Here is a 22,300-nt window from a genome sequence, read left to right as displayed (position 1 = left end):
ATATTGTTTTGATATTGATGATGATCCAAGGACCTACAAAGAGGCTATGGCATCGAGGGATGCTGCATTTTGGAAAGAGGCAATCCAAGATGAGATGGATTCTATAATCCAAAATAATACTTGGAAATTGACCGATTTACCACTTGGGTATGAACCTTTGAATAGTAAATGGATATTCAAAACGAAGATGAAGGTTGATAGAAGCATAGACAAATATAAAGCCAGATTGATTATCCAAGGCTTTAGACAAAATGAAGGAATTGATTTCTTTGACACCTATGCTCCTGTTGCAAGGATTTTTACCATTAGATTATTGTTAGCACTTGCTGCTATACATAATCTAATAATTCACCAAATGGATGTGAAGACTGCCTTTTTGAATGGTGAATTAGATGAAGAGATTTACATGAAACAACCAGAAGGCTTTGTCATGCCTGGTAATGAACATAAGGTATATAAATTGGTAAAATCTCTTTATGGACTAAAGCAAGCCCCCAAGCAATGGCATCAAAAGTTTGATGATGTGGTGTTGTCTAATGGTTTTGTATTAAGCCAAGCAGACAAGTGTGTATATAGCAAATTCGACACTACCGGTAAATGGGTGATCATTTGCTTATACGTAGATGACATGTTGATCTTTGGTACTGACCAAGATCAAGTGGATAAAACAAAGGAATTTTTGTCATCTAAGTTTGAGATGAAAGACATGGGGAAGGCTGATGTGATTCTTGGAATTAAGATTACACATGGAGAACAAGGAATTTCCATTTCTCAATCACATTATATTGAGAAGGTGTTGGAAAAATTTAATTTCAAAGATTATTCTCCAGTTAAGACTCCTTTTGATCCTAGTGCAAAACTCGTGCCTAATAAAGGAGTTGCTGTGAATCAGCTTGAATATTCAAATGCTATTGGATTATAGTTTGTCTTATTCTGGATCCCCTTCTGTTCCTGAAGGTTATTCGGATGCAAGTTGGATTACCAATATAGAAGATCATTCTTCCACAAGTGGTTGGGTATTCCGTCTTGGAGGTGATGCTATATGTTGGGCATCAAAGAAACAAACTTGTATCACAAATTCAACAATGGAATCAGAGTTTGTGGCATTAGCATCTGTGACACCTCAACCCCTCTGACGTATACTCTTATAATAAATAAATCCCTTATCATAAAAGCAATCAATACACGTGTATAATTCATAGAACGCACATATTATATAATTTTAAAATTCAACATATATCAAGTACATATTTCAAAACATTTTACACAGCATTGAAACCCTCTCACCACTCTATATACTATACATTTATCTACATGCAAAATGATGAGGAGGAGAAGGTTGCCAATATGCGTCAGTCGCCGAACCTAATAACACGTGGAGTTCCTATGACCCATGTCAGTCAAAACTTTACTGTTATCTTATTCCAGAAAAATTTAGTGGTTTATATGAGCCACAACTCAGTATATATAAATTTCCACCTTTAATCTCACATGATACAAACATCAAGCATATTCTTTTATTAATACATATAATCAGAAACAATATATAACATAATTTAAAAACAAACCAGTTCATATTCATATGCATATGCCACTCTATTCAGTTTATTGTTCTGTAACAGTCAAGCCTGGTATCTGCCCGAGATTCCTCTATGACCCGAAGGTCTCTCTGTAATTGGACTCATAGGTCCCTCTGTATTTGGACTCATAGGTCCCTCTGTATTTGACCCGAAGGTCCCTCTGTATTTGGACTCATAGGTCCCTCTATATTTCAGATCCAGTACAAGACTGTCACAGATCCTCTTTAATCCAATGATTCACATAATCAGTATTATAAACATATCATTTGTACCAATAACATATTCATATCATATTCCACCATCTATATCAAATAACACATAATCATATTGGATCCCATCATATAAGCAAATCATTCATTTTGTTTAACACCTAGCAAAGAAGCAAATAAAACATGTAAAATTAAAAGTGTGATTTATACATACCTGATTATGATAATATCTAGTCGAACACCTCTCTTCACATTCTACAACCATGAACCCTTTTTAATAGACGGAGATGACAAAACTTGCCATATTTCTTCTATCCCCTTTTCATTTATATTTTTTTTCCTTCGATTTTTATTAGTAATTATTCCTACAAACTTTTGTATCTCCTCTGTAATCCTCCCTCCCTCTTTTCGTCTAACTATATAAATATACATGCAAGTTATCAAAATCGGTTCCCTTTTTGCCAACCTTTTAAAATTATTTATAGATACATACATTTTCTATTATTTATACTTTGAGACTATTATAAATTCTTAAATATTTTGGAATTATATGTAACAATGACACCTAACTATGCATGCAACACATGTAAGGATTTTAATTTAAACACGTATACTACATAAACATGTCATAATCCCCTATTCTAGTAAAGCTAACGTGTATACATATACACGGGGTGTACAAATATACTATTTATATTTCCATACCACTACATGTATCCATATATAATTATTTTAATTAAACTAATTAACTAACAATCTAGACATAATAGTTCATATTTTTGTTTTGCTCACATATAATAAATAACGTGAATATTACGTACAATTATATCAATTCACCATGATTGAATAAAACATCATCCATTATATCCGAAAAATATGTTTGTAATGCTAATAGTAATAATAATATGTTGTTATAAAATTATATTTTCATGTTAGGGATGTTACAGCATCAGCTGGTAAAGAGGCTGAATGGCTAAAAATTTAATCTATGAAATTCCATTGTGGCCTAAACCGATATTACCTATATCTATCAGATGCGATAGTGCAGCTACCTTGGCTAAGGCATATAGTCCCCCGCCGGCGTGCTCCCTCGGGTCACGCCGTGCGGGCTAACGAACCCCGGCGCGGAATGCGCCAAGGAATACTAAATGATGCGTCCCCCCGCACCTCGTTCGCAGACCGTGTGGGGGCGACCGGATGTCTTACAAATGCCATAACGACTCTCAAGTGTATAATGGAAACAGGGCCGGACCTGAGGGGGGGCAAGTGGAGCGGCCGCCCTGGGCCACCAAATTTGCAGGGCCCCTCCCTAGCCTCAGGTATATATATATATTATATATATGTAAACCCATATATCCTTTTCTACCTTTCTCTCTCTACAATTCGCTCCTCAACTAATTTTATGCTTTGGAATATCTCTCGCTCAAGAGTCATGTCGCCATGTCGGTATGCAATTGAAATTCGATTTTTTCTTCATTCGATTCTCTTTTGATTTATTTGAGCTCGTTTGTGGAATTGTGGTCCTTTCCCCCGTTATTTGCACCGGCAAAACTCTTCTTTTTTGTTGTATTTTGATTTGTTTGATCGATCGCCTGGCTTTGGGGTATATTTTCACAGGATTGGGCGTAGTCGACTGTTTATTTCTTCGATTGTTTGTTTATAACTGTTTATTTGTTTTCTCTTGTTATTTGTGTCAGCTATCCAGATTCTCTGTTTTGATATTGCTACTCATCCACCGATCGTGATCGTGAGCCTTCATCAAGCAGCTAGAAACACAAGTCACCAAGCAGCAAGGATTAAGGAACACAAGAAGTCAAGAAGGTATGTAGACAGTAGACATGTAGTACTAGTACGTTCATGTCTTTTGGCTTCAACACCGATTGATTGATTAATTGATCTTGATCAGTTCTTTTTTTCTTCTAAATTTTAGCAAGATCATGTCAACAAGGAAGTATGCATCAGGTAGTGAAAAAAGGAAAAAGAGCAAGCGAGTAGATGAATTGATAGAATCGCAAAGAGGAGCTATGGACAGATTTTTTTCAAACAGAACAAGTACAGGCACGTCCAGAAACCCAGATGAGTTGGCGCTTATTGTTATGGAGGAGCAAACTAATCCTAATTTAGAAGATGAGGTCCCGATGCAGGATAATGATGACAACTATGTAAGTGATCATGACCAGCCTGCTACAGAACCTGCTAGTAGTCATGAACAATTTGTTTATACCACGGATATTTATGATCCAAGAAATTGGAATAGTCTTGATAACAAAGCTAGAGACATATTAGTGGAGAAGGGTCCTATTAGAGAAGAAAATATTGTGTTCCCCAAGGATGGCAACGCAAGACATTTTTCATATGCCCACTACTCTAGGGAAATGAAAAATGGAGAGGTGCGTGACAGAAAATGGTTAGTTTATTCCAAGCATGTTGATAAAGTGTTCTGTTTTTGCTGTAAGATTTTCAACTCAAGAAGTTGTAAAAGTTCTTTGGCACATGATGGGTTTGGAGATTGGAAGCATATCATTGACAGACTGAAAGATCATGAAACTAGTGTGGAGCATATCACCAATATGAATACTTGGAATGAACTGAGAGCTAGAATGGGCAAAGATGAAACAATTGACAAAGAGATACAAAAAGAAATCAAGAGGGAGTTTGTGATTCATGAACTTAGGTGTTAGACATAGCATGATTCATGAACTTATTACGAATGGTGTGATATCTGTGGAGTTTGTGAGAACTCACAACAATTTAGCCGATCATTTGACCAATGGGTTAAGTAGAGATCTTGTGCACAAGTCGACTATAGGGATGGGATTAAAGTCCACTACAAATCTCTGATATTAAGATACCCAATTCTCATTTAGTATGACACTAGATGTTGAATTCAATGTGGAAGACTTAATATTTGGAGATTGGAACACATTGAAGAATCATCCCAAGGTATGTGTTCAAACCTACAAGTTAAGGAGGTTGAATGTATATATTCTTAATAGTTCTTTTGAAAAATTGCATATGTAGGTGCAAGAATAAAGGAACTACCTATATAAGCATGAAGATTAGCCGCTTCAAGAAGCTAGGACTTGTCTTCGACATGTTTATTGTCACGACCGCCCATACTAGGGGTACTACAAACACGGCGATCGTGACCAAGGGACGACAAAAAACAACAACTTACAAGGATAACAGTTTACGAAAACTCAATTAGCTTAAAGGAAGAAAAACATTTTAGTTTAAAGAAGATTAAGGTTAAAATTTTACTATTAATTAGAAATGACTTATGATAAATACTTTTAAAAGAAGCAGCGAAAAAAATAAACTTTAAGAAAAACCCAATTAACTTCTAAAGAAAAACATTTAGTTTAATTTACGGAAACACCATTTTCAGATAACAATGTAAATACTCGGTTAAAACCTAACACAACCAAACATGCTCAAACACAGTACGAAAAAGATTAAAGTCTTGAGACATAGATCAAAATATAGCAGCGGAAATAAGGTTTGAAGAGAGTCAAGGATAACGCCTATGTATGAAGACACAACGCATCCTAAGTTCTTAGGCCAACTCAACATCCTCCGCAACATCCCGCTCAACCTGCACATAAAGAAAAGAATATGCAGGGCTGAGTACTTGTTGTACTCAATGGGCTCATGCCGAAAACATTTTAATATAGTTATGTCATCCATACCAGTGATCTCGAGTTTTATATGTAGTAAGAAATATCACGAGAACACAAAAATATTTCAAGTCTGGCCAGACAATTTATCTCCCCACTTTTCACATCAATCCATCAATCACAATCATCATATCACAGTGCGACGAAAGTGTGGCCACACTATTCGCCCACAAGACCGGCCGACTAGCAAGGACGGCTCACGATCCCACCAGTGTACACAGCCTGATAGGGTTTGCGGCCCTACTCAGACCCGAATTTGTTTCACAACACAACCATATAGCCTAACGGAGCAAGCTCAGACGAACTAGGCATCAGGCAACAATCTCACAAACAAAATAACATGGCATGACATAACAGTTAAACCACCCTTATAACACCACATCGTATTTTCGGAAAATAAAGAGATTTGAAAAGAAAGCCCACCTCGTTTGTTTAATCAATTCAATATCCACTTAAGGCAACCCTCGTTCCTTGTGCTCACGTACACACAATAACCCTTGCCAATCATCACAACACAAATCAGCCTTCCATAAATTCACATTACCATGCATGTCCTATCGTTCCTTTTATCATTCCTTTAATTTACCCATCCCAACATTCATCAACCTAAGAAACAACATGCCATAATATTTCTCAACGTGCCACACATAATCACGTCACAGGATACCTTCCCAAATCATACATGCATCATATAATTCATTAAAACTTGGCAACAAGTGATAATTCCACATAACAACAAATCTGGCAGAACTGCGCGGTTTGTTTGTAAAAATCACCAAAAATCCATCCAACCTCATATGAAGCTAAATTTGGTCACAACACAGTAGACACATTCAAGTTCATCCAGTTAAAATTTCTCACTCAAATCATGTCGATTGGTCAGTCAAAACATTAATGCAACTCTCTGGTCGGAACATAAAAATTCTGGCAGGACTGCGCAGTTCATTTGAAAAATTCACCAAAACTTCATCCGATACCCAACGAGGCTGAAATTTTCTCAAAACACAGAAGACACTTCTAATTTCATCCAGTTCAAAATTCACATCAAAATGAGGCCATTTGGTCGGTCAAATAGAAAATGAAACTTTCTGGGCGAGAATACAAGTTTCTGGCAGAATTGCGCAGTCGACTTCAAAGATTTATTAAAAATTCATCTTTCGTGAAAAGGGGCTGAACTTTACACATAACACAGAAAACACCTTGAAGTTTACTCAGTTAAAAATTCGAACCAAAATAAGATTCTTTGGTCAGTCAAACACACGTCGGAATCCACTGTCCGAACACCACAGTTTTCAGGTCTCAAAATTTTGAAATTAGGGTTTCTTCCTCAATCAACCAAACACAATTTTTCATGCTTCCCACACACAAACATGCTTCAAAAGGTTCTCACAATCATGTTCTCATATAACCACACATCATTCACCAATGAATCATTCAAACTGTACACATATTCATTCATAATCGCATATTCACAGTTTTTCTCATACAAACACAAGTTCCCACCGATTAATTTTGCGATATGTGATTCCTACACTCACTATATGCATGTATGAATCAAGAACAAGGTTTCAATGGAGAAGATGAGAAAAAGATTTAGTTATACCTTCTTGAATCGAAAACCAAACGGTAGAAGCAAAGATTGATGTGATTCGTCGGAAACTCTTGAAAATAAAACTTCAATGGATGCAAGAACAAGGATGGAAGAAATTTTAAAGAGGTTGAAGAGAGGGGGAGAGGTGAGGCACGAAAATTATGAGGGAGAATGGGGGCTAGGGTTTAGTTTAGGTGATTATATAGTCCTAGGTGTAATCCCATAAATTAATTAATTAATTAATTGTGGAGGAATAAAATAGAGGCCAATAAATATAATCCCACAATTAAAAAGAAGGTAAAATTTTGAAAATTAGGTTAATAAATTCAATTAGGAATTTATTTGGTATTTACTTGGAGAGAAATAGATTCACAATTTAAGAAATAAGTCAATGAATATTCCATAAACAAGGGAACAAAATAACTTAAATCTCCAAGTAGGAAATAATGAGGGAAGGGGCGAAAATCTTGATGGTGTGCACAAGGAAATTATTTAAATCCTCAATTAAATAGAATATGATTTAAATTTGGTAATTTCTTTATAGGAAAAGACTCCCATAAAATAGGCAGCAATAAAATAGATTTCCCCCAAGGAAATTAATCTAAAAAAAGTGTGGGATGGAGACACAATAGAAGGAAAATATTCACATCCCCAATTAATTTGGCTTAGGTATTAATTTGGTATTGAATAAAGGGAATTCCACAAAATAGGAAACAAATATATTCTCCTCTACAAATAGGGGGCCAAAAATTGGCTTAATTAGCCACAAGGAAATAATGCTACTCTTAATTTAGTTGGGGTGAGGGAATAAAATGTGGCAAGATTTAATTGGATTTAAAATAAATGAAGGAATCAACAAGGTACCAATTTTATCAAAGAAACTAATTCATCCTCTTAATTCAAGTAGAGGATATCTGAAACTCACAAAAATAATAGGTTAGAGTTCGAGTTTCATGTAGCACAATTTAGGGATAATTTGATTTGGATGAATATCCCAAAACAATTAATTAAATCCAAGAAAATTTCCAATAATTGGAGGGGCCGACAATAGCCACTTTATTTGGCTAGAACAAGATGCATGATCTTTATTTAAATTGATTCCCCACATTAAATATAACTAGCACTTCATTCCAATTTCCCCATGACGATTTATTCCACATAATCAAACTCAATCACGTAGCAACAATTTAAATTTCATAAATGAAATTTCCAATCGACATATCTTAAATAAATGTCACAAAATTTGGGATGTTACATTTATGAAGGATAAGGACATAGACTACTAAATATAGTGTCAAGATAGAACATATTTGTATGTAAACTTTTTTGTATATTATTTTCGTGTATTCAAAGTGAGTTCCCATGGTTCAATCCTTAGAGACACCATGGGTATTCGAATGTATGGAATGTATAATGTGCTAAGGTGAAATTCAATCGTTGCGATATTTCATTTATGCAAAAGTTTGAATTTTGAGATGACTTGTTTTAGTTAATCAAGGATTGCACTAAAATAGGGGAGGATTGTTGGATATTTTAGTGTAATTGGATTAACTTGATTGATCAACGTGATCATAATGAGACATCAAATAAGTTGGAAGTGCGGAGTGTACACTTATTTGAATTTCTTATGATTAGACGGGGGTTCGGGGGCAGCGCTCCCAAGTAGCGGGGTCCAAGGGGCGGCAGCCCCTGGCGGGGTCTAAGGGGCAGAGCCCCTGGCTGGGGTCCATTAAAGTTGCTGTACAGAAAATTCATTCGGAAACGTAATTTCTGAAAGTTGAAGGACTATTTTGCAATTTCCTATTGTTAGGATTGGTATACTGAAAAGCATATTTCGAGCATGTTGCACGGATAGAATTGCTTGTGTACAATAAACTCTACAATCCACTTTTAACCCAAGGCGAGAAGAATTAATTTTATCGCATTGGTGTTTGCTTATGCATTTATAAGATGTTTCTCAAACATTTAAATGTATAAGAAGCAAATAAGTCTAATTCTTCTGCATAGTAGACTGGTCGTGAACGACGTTCACAGAAGGTGACGCAGTCGGTCCTTTGTAGAAAGAAATAGAATTTCACAACCAAGATAGGCTTTGTCTACCTATCGTGAAAGGTTGCAGTGTCAGTCCGCATGTTTCCTTACCTTAGGAAATAAACGACACTGGTGTGGTATAGCACTGAAGGATCTAAACAGTTGAGATAAGTTTTTCTTACTATTTACTGAAAGACGAGGTCTCGATGATTGTTATTTCTTAATAATTGTTGATATAACATTGAGCATACGATATTGATTATGCACTACTTTGATTTATCAAATGGTGCGGATTTTTCGCAATCCAAGAATCCTGATATCTTGGGTAGTGGTGATTAATGTCTAGAGGTGCTAGTATTGTTATTGCAATGAATCGTGTGCTGGGTAAGTCCAGTTTGATAATATCCTCAAGAGGTGTTCGAAAAAGGTTTTATTATTCAGAAACCCGGCCGGTTGGAATTTATTCCAGAATAATAAATAAAGATTTTGAACTAGACAACTCTTGGAAAAAGATATTAATTAATTAAAGTCAAATAGCTGGCTTAAATTAATTAATGGATATTTATATCTTAAACACGGTAAATAACAAATTAAAGAGGTAAAGTCCGGATTACTCGTAATTTGGGATTGAACGGGCAGTCAATATTATTTTACTATAGTGGCTGATAATAATATTCTGTTGGACTTGTATTAAATTGGGGCTCAATTTAATTAGTAAAAGTCCAACAGGTTTGGCCAAATCCAACCTCCATGGATCCCTAATCTGGCCCATAATAACTCTATATAAAAGGAGATTAGAAAGAAGATTAAGAGGAATTTTTACTCATAATTTCGTGCTCCCCTCTGGGAGTGGACGGAAAATCAGTTCTTCACAGAACTAGAGTTCTGTCTCCTTTCTAATCAAGCCCTTTTCGATTCTGACAAGCTTTACCCACCCAAAGGTAGGATTCTGAGTTCGGGATACAGATTAGAAGGTTCGTGGTTGAGTACGAAGAACATCACGTGGAGAAGCCGCAAGCAATCGATGATTCTTTGGAGAATCAGATCGGTAATTCTAATCTGTAGGAAATTCATGTTTTAGGTTTTAATTCCTTTTACATGATATATGTGCGTTCTAGCATGCATTTTTTATTGTTTAACATGTCGGACAAATAGATCTGTATGTATGATTTATTTATGAATGCATGACTTCCGCTGTGCAAGGGGCTCCAAACCCCAACACCTATTCCCGCCACAAACTGTTAAAAACAGTTATGAAATGAAAAGACGCGACTCTTCGTTTTTCAGCCTCTTCTTATGATCAATTTCTGGGTTTAAAGATTTTTATAGAATCTACATACGAATATCTTCAAAACCTGAATTGTATCCAATTAAATATTGGTAGAACCGCCAAATTGATTTGATCTGAAAGTGTTTCACGTCTTTCAGGACATCCAATTTGTTCACGATTTGTTTAAACTCCCTAACAGGAAGCATTGACTGCATGCATTGGAAGTGGAAAAATTACCCGAATACTTGGAAGGGGCAACACTTAAGCGGCCACAAAGGCAGCGGCCCAACGCTTATCCTTGAAGCGGTCGCTAACTACCACCTATGAATTTGACATGCATATTTCGGTGTTGCCGGATCCAACAACGACTTGAACGTGCTCTATTCTTCAGCACTCTTCAATGGTGTAGCACCGATTATCGATTCACCGTCAATGGAAATCCATACCACGTGGGTTACTATCTCGCCGATGGTATCTACCCAAGGTGGACGACTTTCGTAAAGATGCTTAGCAATCCGCAAGACCTGAGACGAATTCTTTATTCGCAGCGGAGTCTGCTCGGAAAGACGTCGAAAGAGCTTTTGGGGTCCTTCAAGGCCGATTCAATATTGTGAGGGCCTCGTCTCGGTTGTGGTACGTTAAGAATATTGCTGACATCATGTACACGTGTATTATCTTGCACAACGTGATTATAGCTAACGAAGGACCGAGGACGACTAACTTTTACGACGAGGATGAAGCCGGAAGCTCAACCACAAGGTCTATCTCACGCCGAGGTGTCTATACGACGGTGCGCGAGAGGATCGAAACAAAACACACAATGCGCGATACCAAAACCCACATTGAGCTACAAGAAGACCTAATCAAACACATTTGGGCGAAATTTGGCCACGAGTAGTGGGTTTTTTTATTTTATGAATTTAATTATGTAATTTTTAATTTTTAGGATTTAAATTATGTAATTTTTAATTTGTAGTACTTTAATTGTTAGGATTTTAATTATATAATATTTAATTTTTTAGTAATTAGTAATAGTATTTTGGGTATTTTTAATGCATTTTAATATTGTGGAAATGTTTTTATTTAAATTGAATAATAGAATGGTGGGACCCTTGAGCATGTCCTTGCGGAAGAGCATGGATGTAGGTGTTGTGCTCTTGCCAAAGAGCAGGGAGTAAAAAATGAATAAAAGTGGGTCCGAGAAAAGAGCATGGATGGGGATGCTTTTATATCACCCTCTTGGGTTAGCAAGAAAAAATTTACTATTACAAATAATTGAAACTAAAAGGAGTATTTCAAATTATAATATCGAAAAAACAAAAAATACTCCCTCCATCCAAAAAAAATAATGAGGGATATACGACTGATGATGAAGACGATGAGGTCGGCCATTTTATATCGTTGGCCAACATGTGTTGAGATGAACAGTTGTTTACCTCATTCTATCAGTCGTTATGTCAGCAACAACAACCGAAACAGCAGCATCTGAGTGTCGAGCCGGAGACCGAACGAGAGGGATCTGGAGAGCAGAATGGTGAAGGCAGTGGAGGGTCCAACAAACGGCGAAAGTATTCCCCTGTTGTGGACAAAAGGAACTCGTCGTCCGATACAAACCCACTATGCGAGCAAGAAACCGTGGATGAGCTTCAAGATCTACAAGATCTAGAGGATTTTGAGGGGTTGCAGAGAATGGGTATAAAGTACACTCTTTTCAAGCTAACTAAGGAGCTTCCAGTTTGGAAGCCTGGTGATCGTTTTAAGGATCGAGATTTCTTCTACAAGGTCATGCGACAGTACGCGATAATGACGAGACGACGTGTGCATGTGAACAAAAATGATGGAAAGAGACGGCGTGCCATCTGTAAAGGCAAGGCCTGCGAGTGGTATGTGTATGCAAGAAAGATCGAAACCCCCAACAACACTGATTATGTGGTGGTGTATATGCAGAGGGATCATGCTCACACGTGCTCGCAAGTGTTGGATCAGAAATGACTCACGGCCAAGTGGCTGGCTGAGCGTTACATAGAGAAAATCAACGTCAATCCTCACATTCCATTGGCATCTATACGACAGTGTGTGGATGAAGAGTTCGGTCTTAAAGTTGGTAGGATGAAGGAATATCGGGCAAGAGACACCGCATTAGAAGGCATCTTCGGGAAGGTGGGACTCCAATACCAGAGGTTGTTCTACTACAAATCTGAATTGGAACGGACACACCCTGATTCAAGTGTGCACCTACACTATGAGAATTTCAGGGATCCTTAGACTGTATGCCCCAGATTCTTGAGGTTTTATTGTTGCTTGGGGATTTTGAAAAAGGGTTGGATGCATTTTTTCTGTCCAATTATCTTCCTAGATGCTTGTTTTTTGCAAGGTATGTATAGGGGCCAACTGATGACGGCCATTGGAATTAATCCCAACAACGGTTGGTGGCCTATTGCGTGGGCGGTGACTGAGGCAGAGAGCTACGCTTAGTGGAAATAGTTTATCTCCTACCTAGCCAAGGACCTTCAATTGCATGACAATGCCCCTAGGTACGTCTTCATGTCTAATCAGCAAAAGGTATGTGTTATGTGATTTCAGTATAACGTTTATACTTCAAATGTGAATTTTGAAATAATTATACTTTGTTTGTGATTTGACCTATACATTAATACTTTGATTGTGATTAGAGTTTAGAGTTTTTTTACAAGTGTTGATGTTAGCTGGGTGTTGTGCTGTGCTATAGGTGTGCTTTGATATGACCTATTTTTGTAGTTATGTACATTATACTTCTTGTTACTATAATATATATGTGCTAATGGGTGTTGTGTTGTGTTTCATTTGTAAGGGTGTCTTGCAAAAGCCATTCTTGAGGATTTCCCACGGAGCGAGCATCACTTCTATGTTCAACACATATACAACAACTTCCAGAAGCGATTCATCGGGGAAAATTTTAAAGAAATGTTGTGGGAGCTTGCGTCGAGTACAACTAACGAGCAATATGTGAAGCAAATGGATGCGTTGCGGACTATATATCCCCAAGTTCATCAATACATACTCGGTGTTGCTCCAAAAGAAAAATGGGTGAAGACATATTTCTCCTCACATGTTTGTTGTGATGTTATCCTCAATAATATCTGCGAGACCTTCAATTCGAAGATAGCAATTGCTCGAGAGTTGGCCATTATCACCATGTTGGAGGAGATTCGGACGAGTCAGATGGAGATGATTCAGATTAGATGCCAGTGGATCAAGACCTACGATCACGCACTGCTGCCCGTTATCAAAGAGATCGTGGATAAGTTGTACGTGAGAGCTTCTTCTTGGAGATCAACATGGAACGGAGAGGATTCATACCAAGTGTCGGGACCGTCTGCCCAATTTGTAGTCAACATGCGTGAATTTACATGTTCATGCAGATCATGGCAGCTGACTGGGACCCCGTGCACTCATGTAATCTCTACAATCAACAAGAATGGGCAGGATGTATCGGACTACGTCTCCCGTTATTATTTAAGGTCCACAATGTCGATGTTGTACGAGAATGTCCTCTACCCAATCAATGGGATAGATAATTGGCCCAAAACTTCTACAGTTAGATTTGAATAGGCGCCACCAAGGACAAAGCGACAGCGTGGACGACCGAAGAAACTCAGGCGCGAGGAACCCCAGGTTCGCCATCATGAGAATGGAGCAGAGTCACTAAGGCGAACCTATATACTGAGATGTCGTCGGTGCCGACAAGATGGTCATAACAGGAGAACATTCACCAATGATCCCCATATAGATGCTCGTACTGAAGTTGGTCAGAGTTCGTCACAGGCCAGTGACCCACCTACGACGGATACCGGTAACAGGGCAGAGTCGTCCAACTCGAGTCAAAACCAAGAGGTAGTATTCACTACGAATATATGAATTCCCCACATGGGCGTCTATTTTAATGTTTGTATGTTACAGACCAATCCAGCTCCTCGGGGACGGGGACGACCTAGCACACGGCGGACTAGAGAAGAAGCCTCCAACCAGCGACAAAACCAAGAGGTAGTATTCAGTATCCATCAATGTATTTCATATCTTACCCGTTGGGAGTCAATTTGAACGCTTTGTTGTTTGTTGTAGACGAATCCTCTGAGGCCTACCTCACGTCGGACTAGGGCCCATCCGCAGCGCTGTGGCCGTCGCGGGGATCAGGATTGAGTAATCACGTGGAGCAAAATTGGTAATGTTGGGAAAAATGAGAAGATTGGGAAGATTGGGTGATGTATAAGTCTAAACAATGGTGTTGGTTTTTGTTAGGGGGCTTCAAGCCTTTTTTTGTCAAACATTATTATGACTATGCTATTATGACTAAGGTTTGTGTATGTATGAATACTCAAACAATATTTTGATGGGTTTTGATGGGCTGTTGTTAACAGCATATGTTATGATATGAACGGGGTATTGTGTATAATATTAATGAGGTATAACTAGTCTATCGCAGTTATTTTGAACTAGTCCGCGTATGGTATTTTAACCTTGTACGTCGTGTGTTATTCTGCACAAACAATACTACTTTAGTCGTGATTATAAAAGTCGAGATAATGGTACATACTTAATTCGTGATTTTATTAAAAGATCAAGTACTTCATTCGCGATTTTGTTTAAAGATCAGGTACGTATTGTGTATTTTCATTCAAAGGTGTGGTACTTTATTCGTGTTTTTATTAAAGGTGTGGTACTACAGTAGTGATTTTATTAAAACGTTAACACAAAATTGCGTATTTTCATTACAATTATTGTACGTATTTGTGTATTTTATATTTTCATTCAAAGGTATTTCATTCGTGCTTTTATTCACGAATTTTGTATTTTATATTTTGTATTTTGTATACGTATTTTGTATTTTCATTCGTGATTTTATTCAAATGGGTTTCTTCAACAAGCAAACAACTTTAACACTCGTACTGGTAATGATTAAAGGAGAAAAGGAAAGAGTTAACATTACATAAGGAGAATAATTACAACAACATAACAACAATATTGCAATCTTCATATTTCGGGACACTTTGGTTGCTTTATCAATTTGTAACTTAACACTTACGCACTCCTCAGATTTCAAGCTCAATTTTAACTTCAGCTCTTCACATTCGTCAGTTTTCAAACGCAATTTATCTTCAAGAACACCCTCCATAATTTTGTTGCATCGGAGTTGTTCTTCAAACTTATCTCGTTCGAGCTTGATTTTTTGAAAGTAAGTGTCTTGACTTGGGGAAAGACCCGCATCAACCAGCGAAAGAATCTGCAATCATCTTCCTGCATAATTCATTCAAAATCAATGGGATGCCATATCCGTAATGGAACATTTTCTTTATGATTGTACCATACCATACCTTCCATATTGGACAACGATAGTAACGTCGACCAGGATTAGCAGTTGTCCTAGATATCACTAGCTCAGCCTCAAGATCATGATTGCAGTTCACAATCTCTAGACGATGCCAATTCCAATTAAAACTTGACCCATACGATTGAGAATTAGAAGAAGACATTGCAACAAGCACCTGAATTGAAAATTAAAACCCAACACATATTAAAAACTTATACGCCATTATTTGTGAAATGAAATCTCCAAAAAATTGCACGACACAGCCTAACACGCACAAACCCTAAATTGAATACGACCAAATTCAGCTGCAAAATCCACCCAAAATCAGACCTTACCGGTCAGAGTGCAAGTTACCCAAATTGCAATGTCAAACTCAGCTATATGATGACCGAATGCGTATACGACGGTATGGAGCACACTCATTAAACGAAAGAAAATGAGAGGATGAATTGAAGTGAGAGAAGAGAAATGAATTTCAAATTTCAAACCCTTAAAATAGAGGTAAATACACAGAGTGGGAAATATCAACTATGATTTGACAAAAATATCTGGGTAAGGTCTGCAAGTCGTGTAGGTGTTGGCAGAGTAGGTCTGCATGTTGAGGTAATATTTCTGAAATGGCCTTCAAGGCATTTGGGTATTTTGGTCCGAAAATTGGCTACAAAAACAAAATACGTGATTATATTTAAGGTTAGAGTCTTCCATCGATATTTTTTTTCTTAAGGACCTGCAGTGTCACAAATGGAAACGTTAGGGACTTTTTTGATGTAGTTCACTCTAATAACAATTTAAAAAGTGTAGTGACACTTTTTTATATTACTTGTACAGCTGAAAACGTTTCACCAAAAATAGGAATTGACTTTTTTTCATATATCATTATATTCATTTAAGTTTAATTGTTTGACGGTTGTTAATTAATTCATCTTCTTCCATCTTCTTAACTCTATTCATCGCCATTGTTGTAACTAGTTTTTAACTGTAATTTAATTTTAAGTCCTTCCTTCCCGTTAAACCTCTAACAATTTAGACACCAAAGATATTACTTTAGAGAGGGCTAAAGATACTTTCTAAAAAAAATGTAAAAATTTTTGCAATAGAAATTTATTTAAAAAAAGGATTTGGGAGCTCATCACTGCAACGTGTGTCGGCCACTTAAGGACTAAACGCATCATTTCCCACAAATATCAATAATAATTAATAAATATCACAGTGAACAACAAATAAAACATTCAAGCAGACATCATTTCTCCGATTTTACAAGGCAAATTCTTCTATCCATATGACATTAGTAGGATAAAAGCATATAACAACCAACATTCTTATTCTTCAGCAGCACTTGCAGCACTTAAGTCAACGTTAAGATCAAGAACCTGAAAAAGAGCAAACAATGCTATTTTTAGACAATAAAGTCCATCTAATTTGTCATTTCAATCAATCAGATTAATTGAAGTGCTGATTCAAGTCCTCCCTAAAAAAAGAAATATAGATTCAAGACACTGCTGGAACTCTTAGGAACTTCTTGGTACAATGGAATGAAATGGAGATGAGAATGGAATGAGGATGGAATAGAATGGAGATTCTTGTGCTTGATGAATGTAAGGTTTACAAATGAAATGGAACTGTTATTCCTTGATTAATTTCATTCCTATACTTGATAACTTAAATAATATAGCAATGGAATGTAATGAAATATGAATAATTAATATGTTGATTCTATAAAAAAATACTTATTTAAAAATATTTTTGTCAAATATTTTGGATAATATTAATTTGTACAATACATATAAATGAGTGTGTGCATATGTGGTGTACGTATTGTTGATGTGTGTGTATATATGTGCTGGTTTATGTGAGCATATATGCTTGTGTGTGTGTGTTAATGTGTGCGTGTGTGTTTGTTGCTGTGTGTGTGTGTTTGTATGTGTTTGTGTTGCTGTGTGTTTGTGTGTGTTGCTATGTGTTTGTATTGTTGTGTGTTTGTGTGGGGGGGTGTGTGTGAAATGGAATGGAATGGAATAACCATTCCTTAGCTAAATGGAAGGAATGACTATTCCCATGTGAAATGGAACGGTGATTCCTAAGGAATAAAAATGTCAATCAAATGCATGGAATGGAGGCATGAATCCATTCCATTCCACCATACCAAGTAGCCCCTTAGAGTCCAAGTAACGAACAGATTGGCTCGATTCTTACCTTTCCTGTAATCAAGGTATACATATTTAGCACATCATCGACGGTGGACTCAAAGTGAGTGGTTGCATCATAACTCTGTACATATAGGAAATGATATTTAATCAACAAATGATTTTTAAGTAAATTTATCCACAAACTTACTGTTGATATGAAGCAATTGTCTAGAGAAGGGTTGTTGGCTGGTTCAAATCGGTCGTAAGTCTCAAAGAAAATCTCATCCACAGGTCCCAGAAGATCAATACCAGGTTTGAGTTCACTCTGGGGGTTATCAGTTTCTGCTTCAGTCGAGACAAAAGCAATGTATTTTCCTTTTGGGGCAACATTGTGAGAATATGAGCAACAAAACAAATACCTATAAAGCCAAAAAAAAGTATCAAATGTTAAGAAACTTCCAGCTCTTAAGGGCAGGGCAGTATACAGTAAAGAGGAAAAACAACTCACATGAAAGATAAAATCACACTTGTGAAATCAGTTGGTTATTTTGTCCAAATAATACTTTTATGCACTAATATTTTTTGCTCGGTGAAAATGAAGTCGAGGTTGCAAGATTTTATCTTACATGTCGGATTTGCGACCCAGCTGCTTCTGGGGTAGGATAACTTGTGCTGAATTAGAATCATTGGTGTTTGGAATAGGGTGGCTCATTATGGCAATAGCTCTAGCTACTTTGCCAACCTTCTTAACCTATAACAAACCAACATGTTATTCTTAATCTTGATATCAATTTATCAAGTACGCTACCACTTCCAAAAAGATTTTAGTTATCGAATAGGTATACATTAAATTCTTCCTACAAGATTTTACATATAGTAGAATATGTAAGAGATCAATAAGGATTTAAACAAAGTTGGGGTACCCAAATTATATGGAAATTACCTTGTTTGGAAGGTATGAGGGATCACATACAACTTTTTTAGACTTAGCTGTTTCCCCTTCTGAGGTAACACCACACATCTTGCCTTCCTCATCAAACTCGACCTGAAATTAAAAACAATATTGATGCCAGTGCACATGAGTCACCAGTTTGACATCCAAAAATGAGATGAGCTCCATTACAGTATTTGAGGATGAGGAATGGGTAAGTGTAAATAATTACCTTGCACTCAGGTTTGCATAACATGTAGGTTCCACCATATACAGCACTTAGACGAGCAAACGCCTGGTCACAAGTAAACGAAACGTAACTTCAGTAATGACCAATGAAAGTATTTTTAGAGGAAGTCTTGGAAGACAGAATTTTGAAATGCATTGAGTTTGAGGAAAAATGAGATGAGATACACCTGGGGAAGCTCTCCAAGACCATACAAAGGATAGATGTATGGTGACCCTCCAGCGAAACGAGCCAGAGACTCTGCGTAAAGCTACCAATCAAAAGGAAATATTAGTGACAAGTCATGTACAACTATCACACAACAAACAAAACAAAAATAAACTGCAACTTGCTTTAGATGACAATAAGAATTACCTTCATCCTTTTCACAGTGTCTAATGCTGGTTCCTTTAAGTAATTGTCATCTCTATGAAGAGCTAGTGCATGACCAATGAAGTCAACAGTGTTGTCATCAAGGCCATACTTTCTGCATGGAATTTGATAGATTACATATTTTAAATACTTACAAGTGAATGAAAAGCACTTCATCACACAAGTGAGAGCCAAACCAAAGTGTGCATATAACAATATTTGGGTATCAAACCATATAAAGGTTTTTCATAAAGAGTGCTTATTCTATGAACAAAACAATACACCCTATGAGAATAGCAAAGAAGAATCTTCACATGGTGCCTGATAAACCTTGAAAACAAATCCCGCTTCATTGCACAAAACATAAAAACAATAGTTCTAGAGGGCATACGCAATGAGTTCTTTAGTAGTAACTTTTGCCAAATCCATGCCTTCGTGAGTCTTGGGATCATTTTCTTTGTAATCTTGGACATAAATGAAAAATTTCCTTGCACGTCTTTTTTCAAAAATGCCCATGAGAGGAGATCTCAGGGCCTCCATATCAGTTGCAGGCACCTTATGAATCTATTGCGTTAAATTTACCACGTAATTCAATCAGTATCATTGCATAATGTATCTACCGATACAAATATAAATAGAAAGTAGAAACAACTGCAAATATATGTGGAAGGGTTAAAAATTTAGAGCAGTATGTTACCTTCCCTTTGTTGTACACAAAGCTACCGTCAACAGCTTTGAAGGACAAATACTTAGTTACATCGGTATGAATTAGGACGCGAACAAGAACACCATTTGCCATAATATACTGTAAGTAAATTAAAGTAGCAGCATTAGCAACGAAACAACAATATTGAATTCAAAGGACCAGTGTATACAACACAAACCTTTGGGATCATATCAACATTATATTCTCTGCTAGCACCCAATTTATCTGGAGGCTTGTCACTTCCCCTAAACCTCTTCCAAAGCTAAGTGGTCAAAAAGATTTAAAAAAGTAAGATTGTGGGCAGGATTCCTTTATACTATTGTACAATCACTTCAAGTTGGAGATTTTAGTGAAGCTGGGAATTTATTTCAATGAAAGGAAGGGAAGTACCTGAATAAGATTTAGTGAAGTTGATTCCCCACCATAGTAGTCGTTGCGGTCCATGTGCAGAACCTATTAGCAAAGATAATGAGATTGAAATACAATAAAAAAGAGATTGGTTTGAGGTAAAATAAAAAAGTTTAAAATATACAGAAACAGATAAGAGGTAAAATCATAACTAAGAATAGCACATACACATGCTACTTGTAGTTATAGACATTACTTATTCTTGAATGAAGCAATATAAAAGGACTGAAGGAAGTATAATATAAATATCAGGATTATATGATTGACATCAATACCAAAAACATTAATCTACATCACTACATCAAAAACTAAATCCAGTCTAAGAGAAGAAAAAATAAATGATCCATTGCAACATAATGAATTGCAAAAATGATCCCAAAAGTCGAAAATTAAAAATATCAATGACTAACAAATCGGTAACGATTTAGCATTTCAATAATCAAAGAGGGCAAGAGATCAGAAATGAACGTAATGTGGAACCTTAAGGCCATCGACGGAGAGAAGACCGCTGAGGATGCACTCCTTGAGACCGGTTCCGAGCACTATCACATCGTACTCTTCATCCATGTTGAACACAACCAGAAAAATGGCAATTTCGGACACACAGATCAATAGGATCAATGTTTGGGACAAAATGACTAGGATCTTCTCGATTAATCACAAGAGGTGATATTTTCATGCATGTTAATCGGAATATATAAATATATGTAGTGTTGAGGAAGGCAACGATGTCCTATATTTACTTTATTTGTTTTTTTTTTAACTATTATGAGTATATGTGTCTATGCATTCTTAGTGACTCTCAATTTCCACTTCACATCTAAATTTAAATTGCACTTTGAAATATGAAAATATTTTATTCGAGTTGAGCGTGCATAACTGCATTAGGTGTTGAGCCAAGCCTCGAATTTTATTTACGGAGTATTTGGATAGTTGAAGATATATGACCTGACGCATTTGATATTAATCCTGAAACTCATTGATTAACATGATCTACTTTTAGTTTTTTCTTTCTACTAAATTTGGTCTCACCTTCTATTATCAATACTTGAACCATTTTTCTTATATTTCTTATTTTATCAGTTTTACATTATGTATGCCACCTATGATAAAGACTACTCCGTCTGTTTTATAATAGTGAAGTCATTTTGTCATTTTCATACATTCCATGGTAGTGGAGTCATTTACGGTTTTAGTAAAAGCCAACGCATTTATTCTCATTTAATTTACTCTCTCTTAGTTTATTCTCCCTTAATCTCTATATTTTTTTCATTTCCTACTTTATTCTTTCTATACTTAACTCACTTAACACATTTTTTCTAAAATCGCGTGCCGAAATGAAACGCATCCATTACTATGAACCTGAGGGAGTACTTTTTTTGGACGGAAATAGTATTATTTTATTTTTTTCACTCAATTTACCTTACAATATGATATGTAATAGTAATAAATATATATAGATGACAGAGCCTCCATTTATTGTAAAATTTGGTTATGGTTAATCTCCCAATTCCTTATTAGTTTGTCCCTAAAAATATGAACATTCTAGTTTTAAAATAGTTAAATAGCACATTACACCTACACATCATTTTATTTACTACAAACTTATACCATTATACTACACTACTAATAATATGGAGTCTATTCTCCATGAACCCTACTTATTATATCTTTTATCTCTTTCTCTTACTTTACTAATCATGCATTAAAATTCGTGGTGAATCAAATGTTCAACTTTTCTGGAACGGAGGAAATATGTTTTTATATTGGTAGTCATGCACTGCGTGTGAATGACCCTTATTTTTACTCCAGTCAATATATAATCT

General features: G+C 36.4%; 1 protein-coding gene across 1 annotated transcript; it reads right to left on the bottom strand.

Annotated features, from left to right (window-relative positions):
* Positions 1-16,973: 16,973 nt before the first annotated feature.
* LOC121757562 (guanosine nucleotide diphosphate dissociation inhibitor 2-like) lies at positions 16,974-21,041 on the bottom strand. Its single transcript, XM_042153089.1, has 13 exons — positions 20,955-21,041; positions 20,457-20,519; positions 20,245-20,328; positions 20,058-20,165; positions 19,752-19,924; positions 19,364-19,475; positions 19,179-19,259; positions 18,995-19,057; positions 18,775-18,876; positions 18,458-18,582; positions 18,040-18,250; positions 17,899-17,973; positions 16,974-17,075 (listed from the first exon to the last, which is right to left on the bottom strand). Exons 1-13 carry the CDS (start codon positions 21,039-21,041, stop codon positions 17,025-17,027), a joined length of 1,335 nt encoding a protein of 444 aa, XP_042009023.1. The 3' UTR covers positions 16,974-17,024.
* Between the last annotated feature and the right edge of the window lie 1,259 nt (positions 21,042-22,300).

The sequence above is a fragment of the Salvia splendens genome, chromosome 12 (assembly GCF_004379255.2).
Source record: "Salvia splendens isolate huo1 chromosome 12, SspV2, whole genome shotgun sequence".
Taxonomy (NCBI): domain Eukaryota; kingdom Viridiplantae; phylum Streptophyta; class Magnoliopsida; order Lamiales; family Lamiaceae; genus Salvia; species Salvia splendens.
Note: the sequence above shows the minus strand (reverse complement) of the source record. Positions and strands in the feature narration are given on the sequence as shown.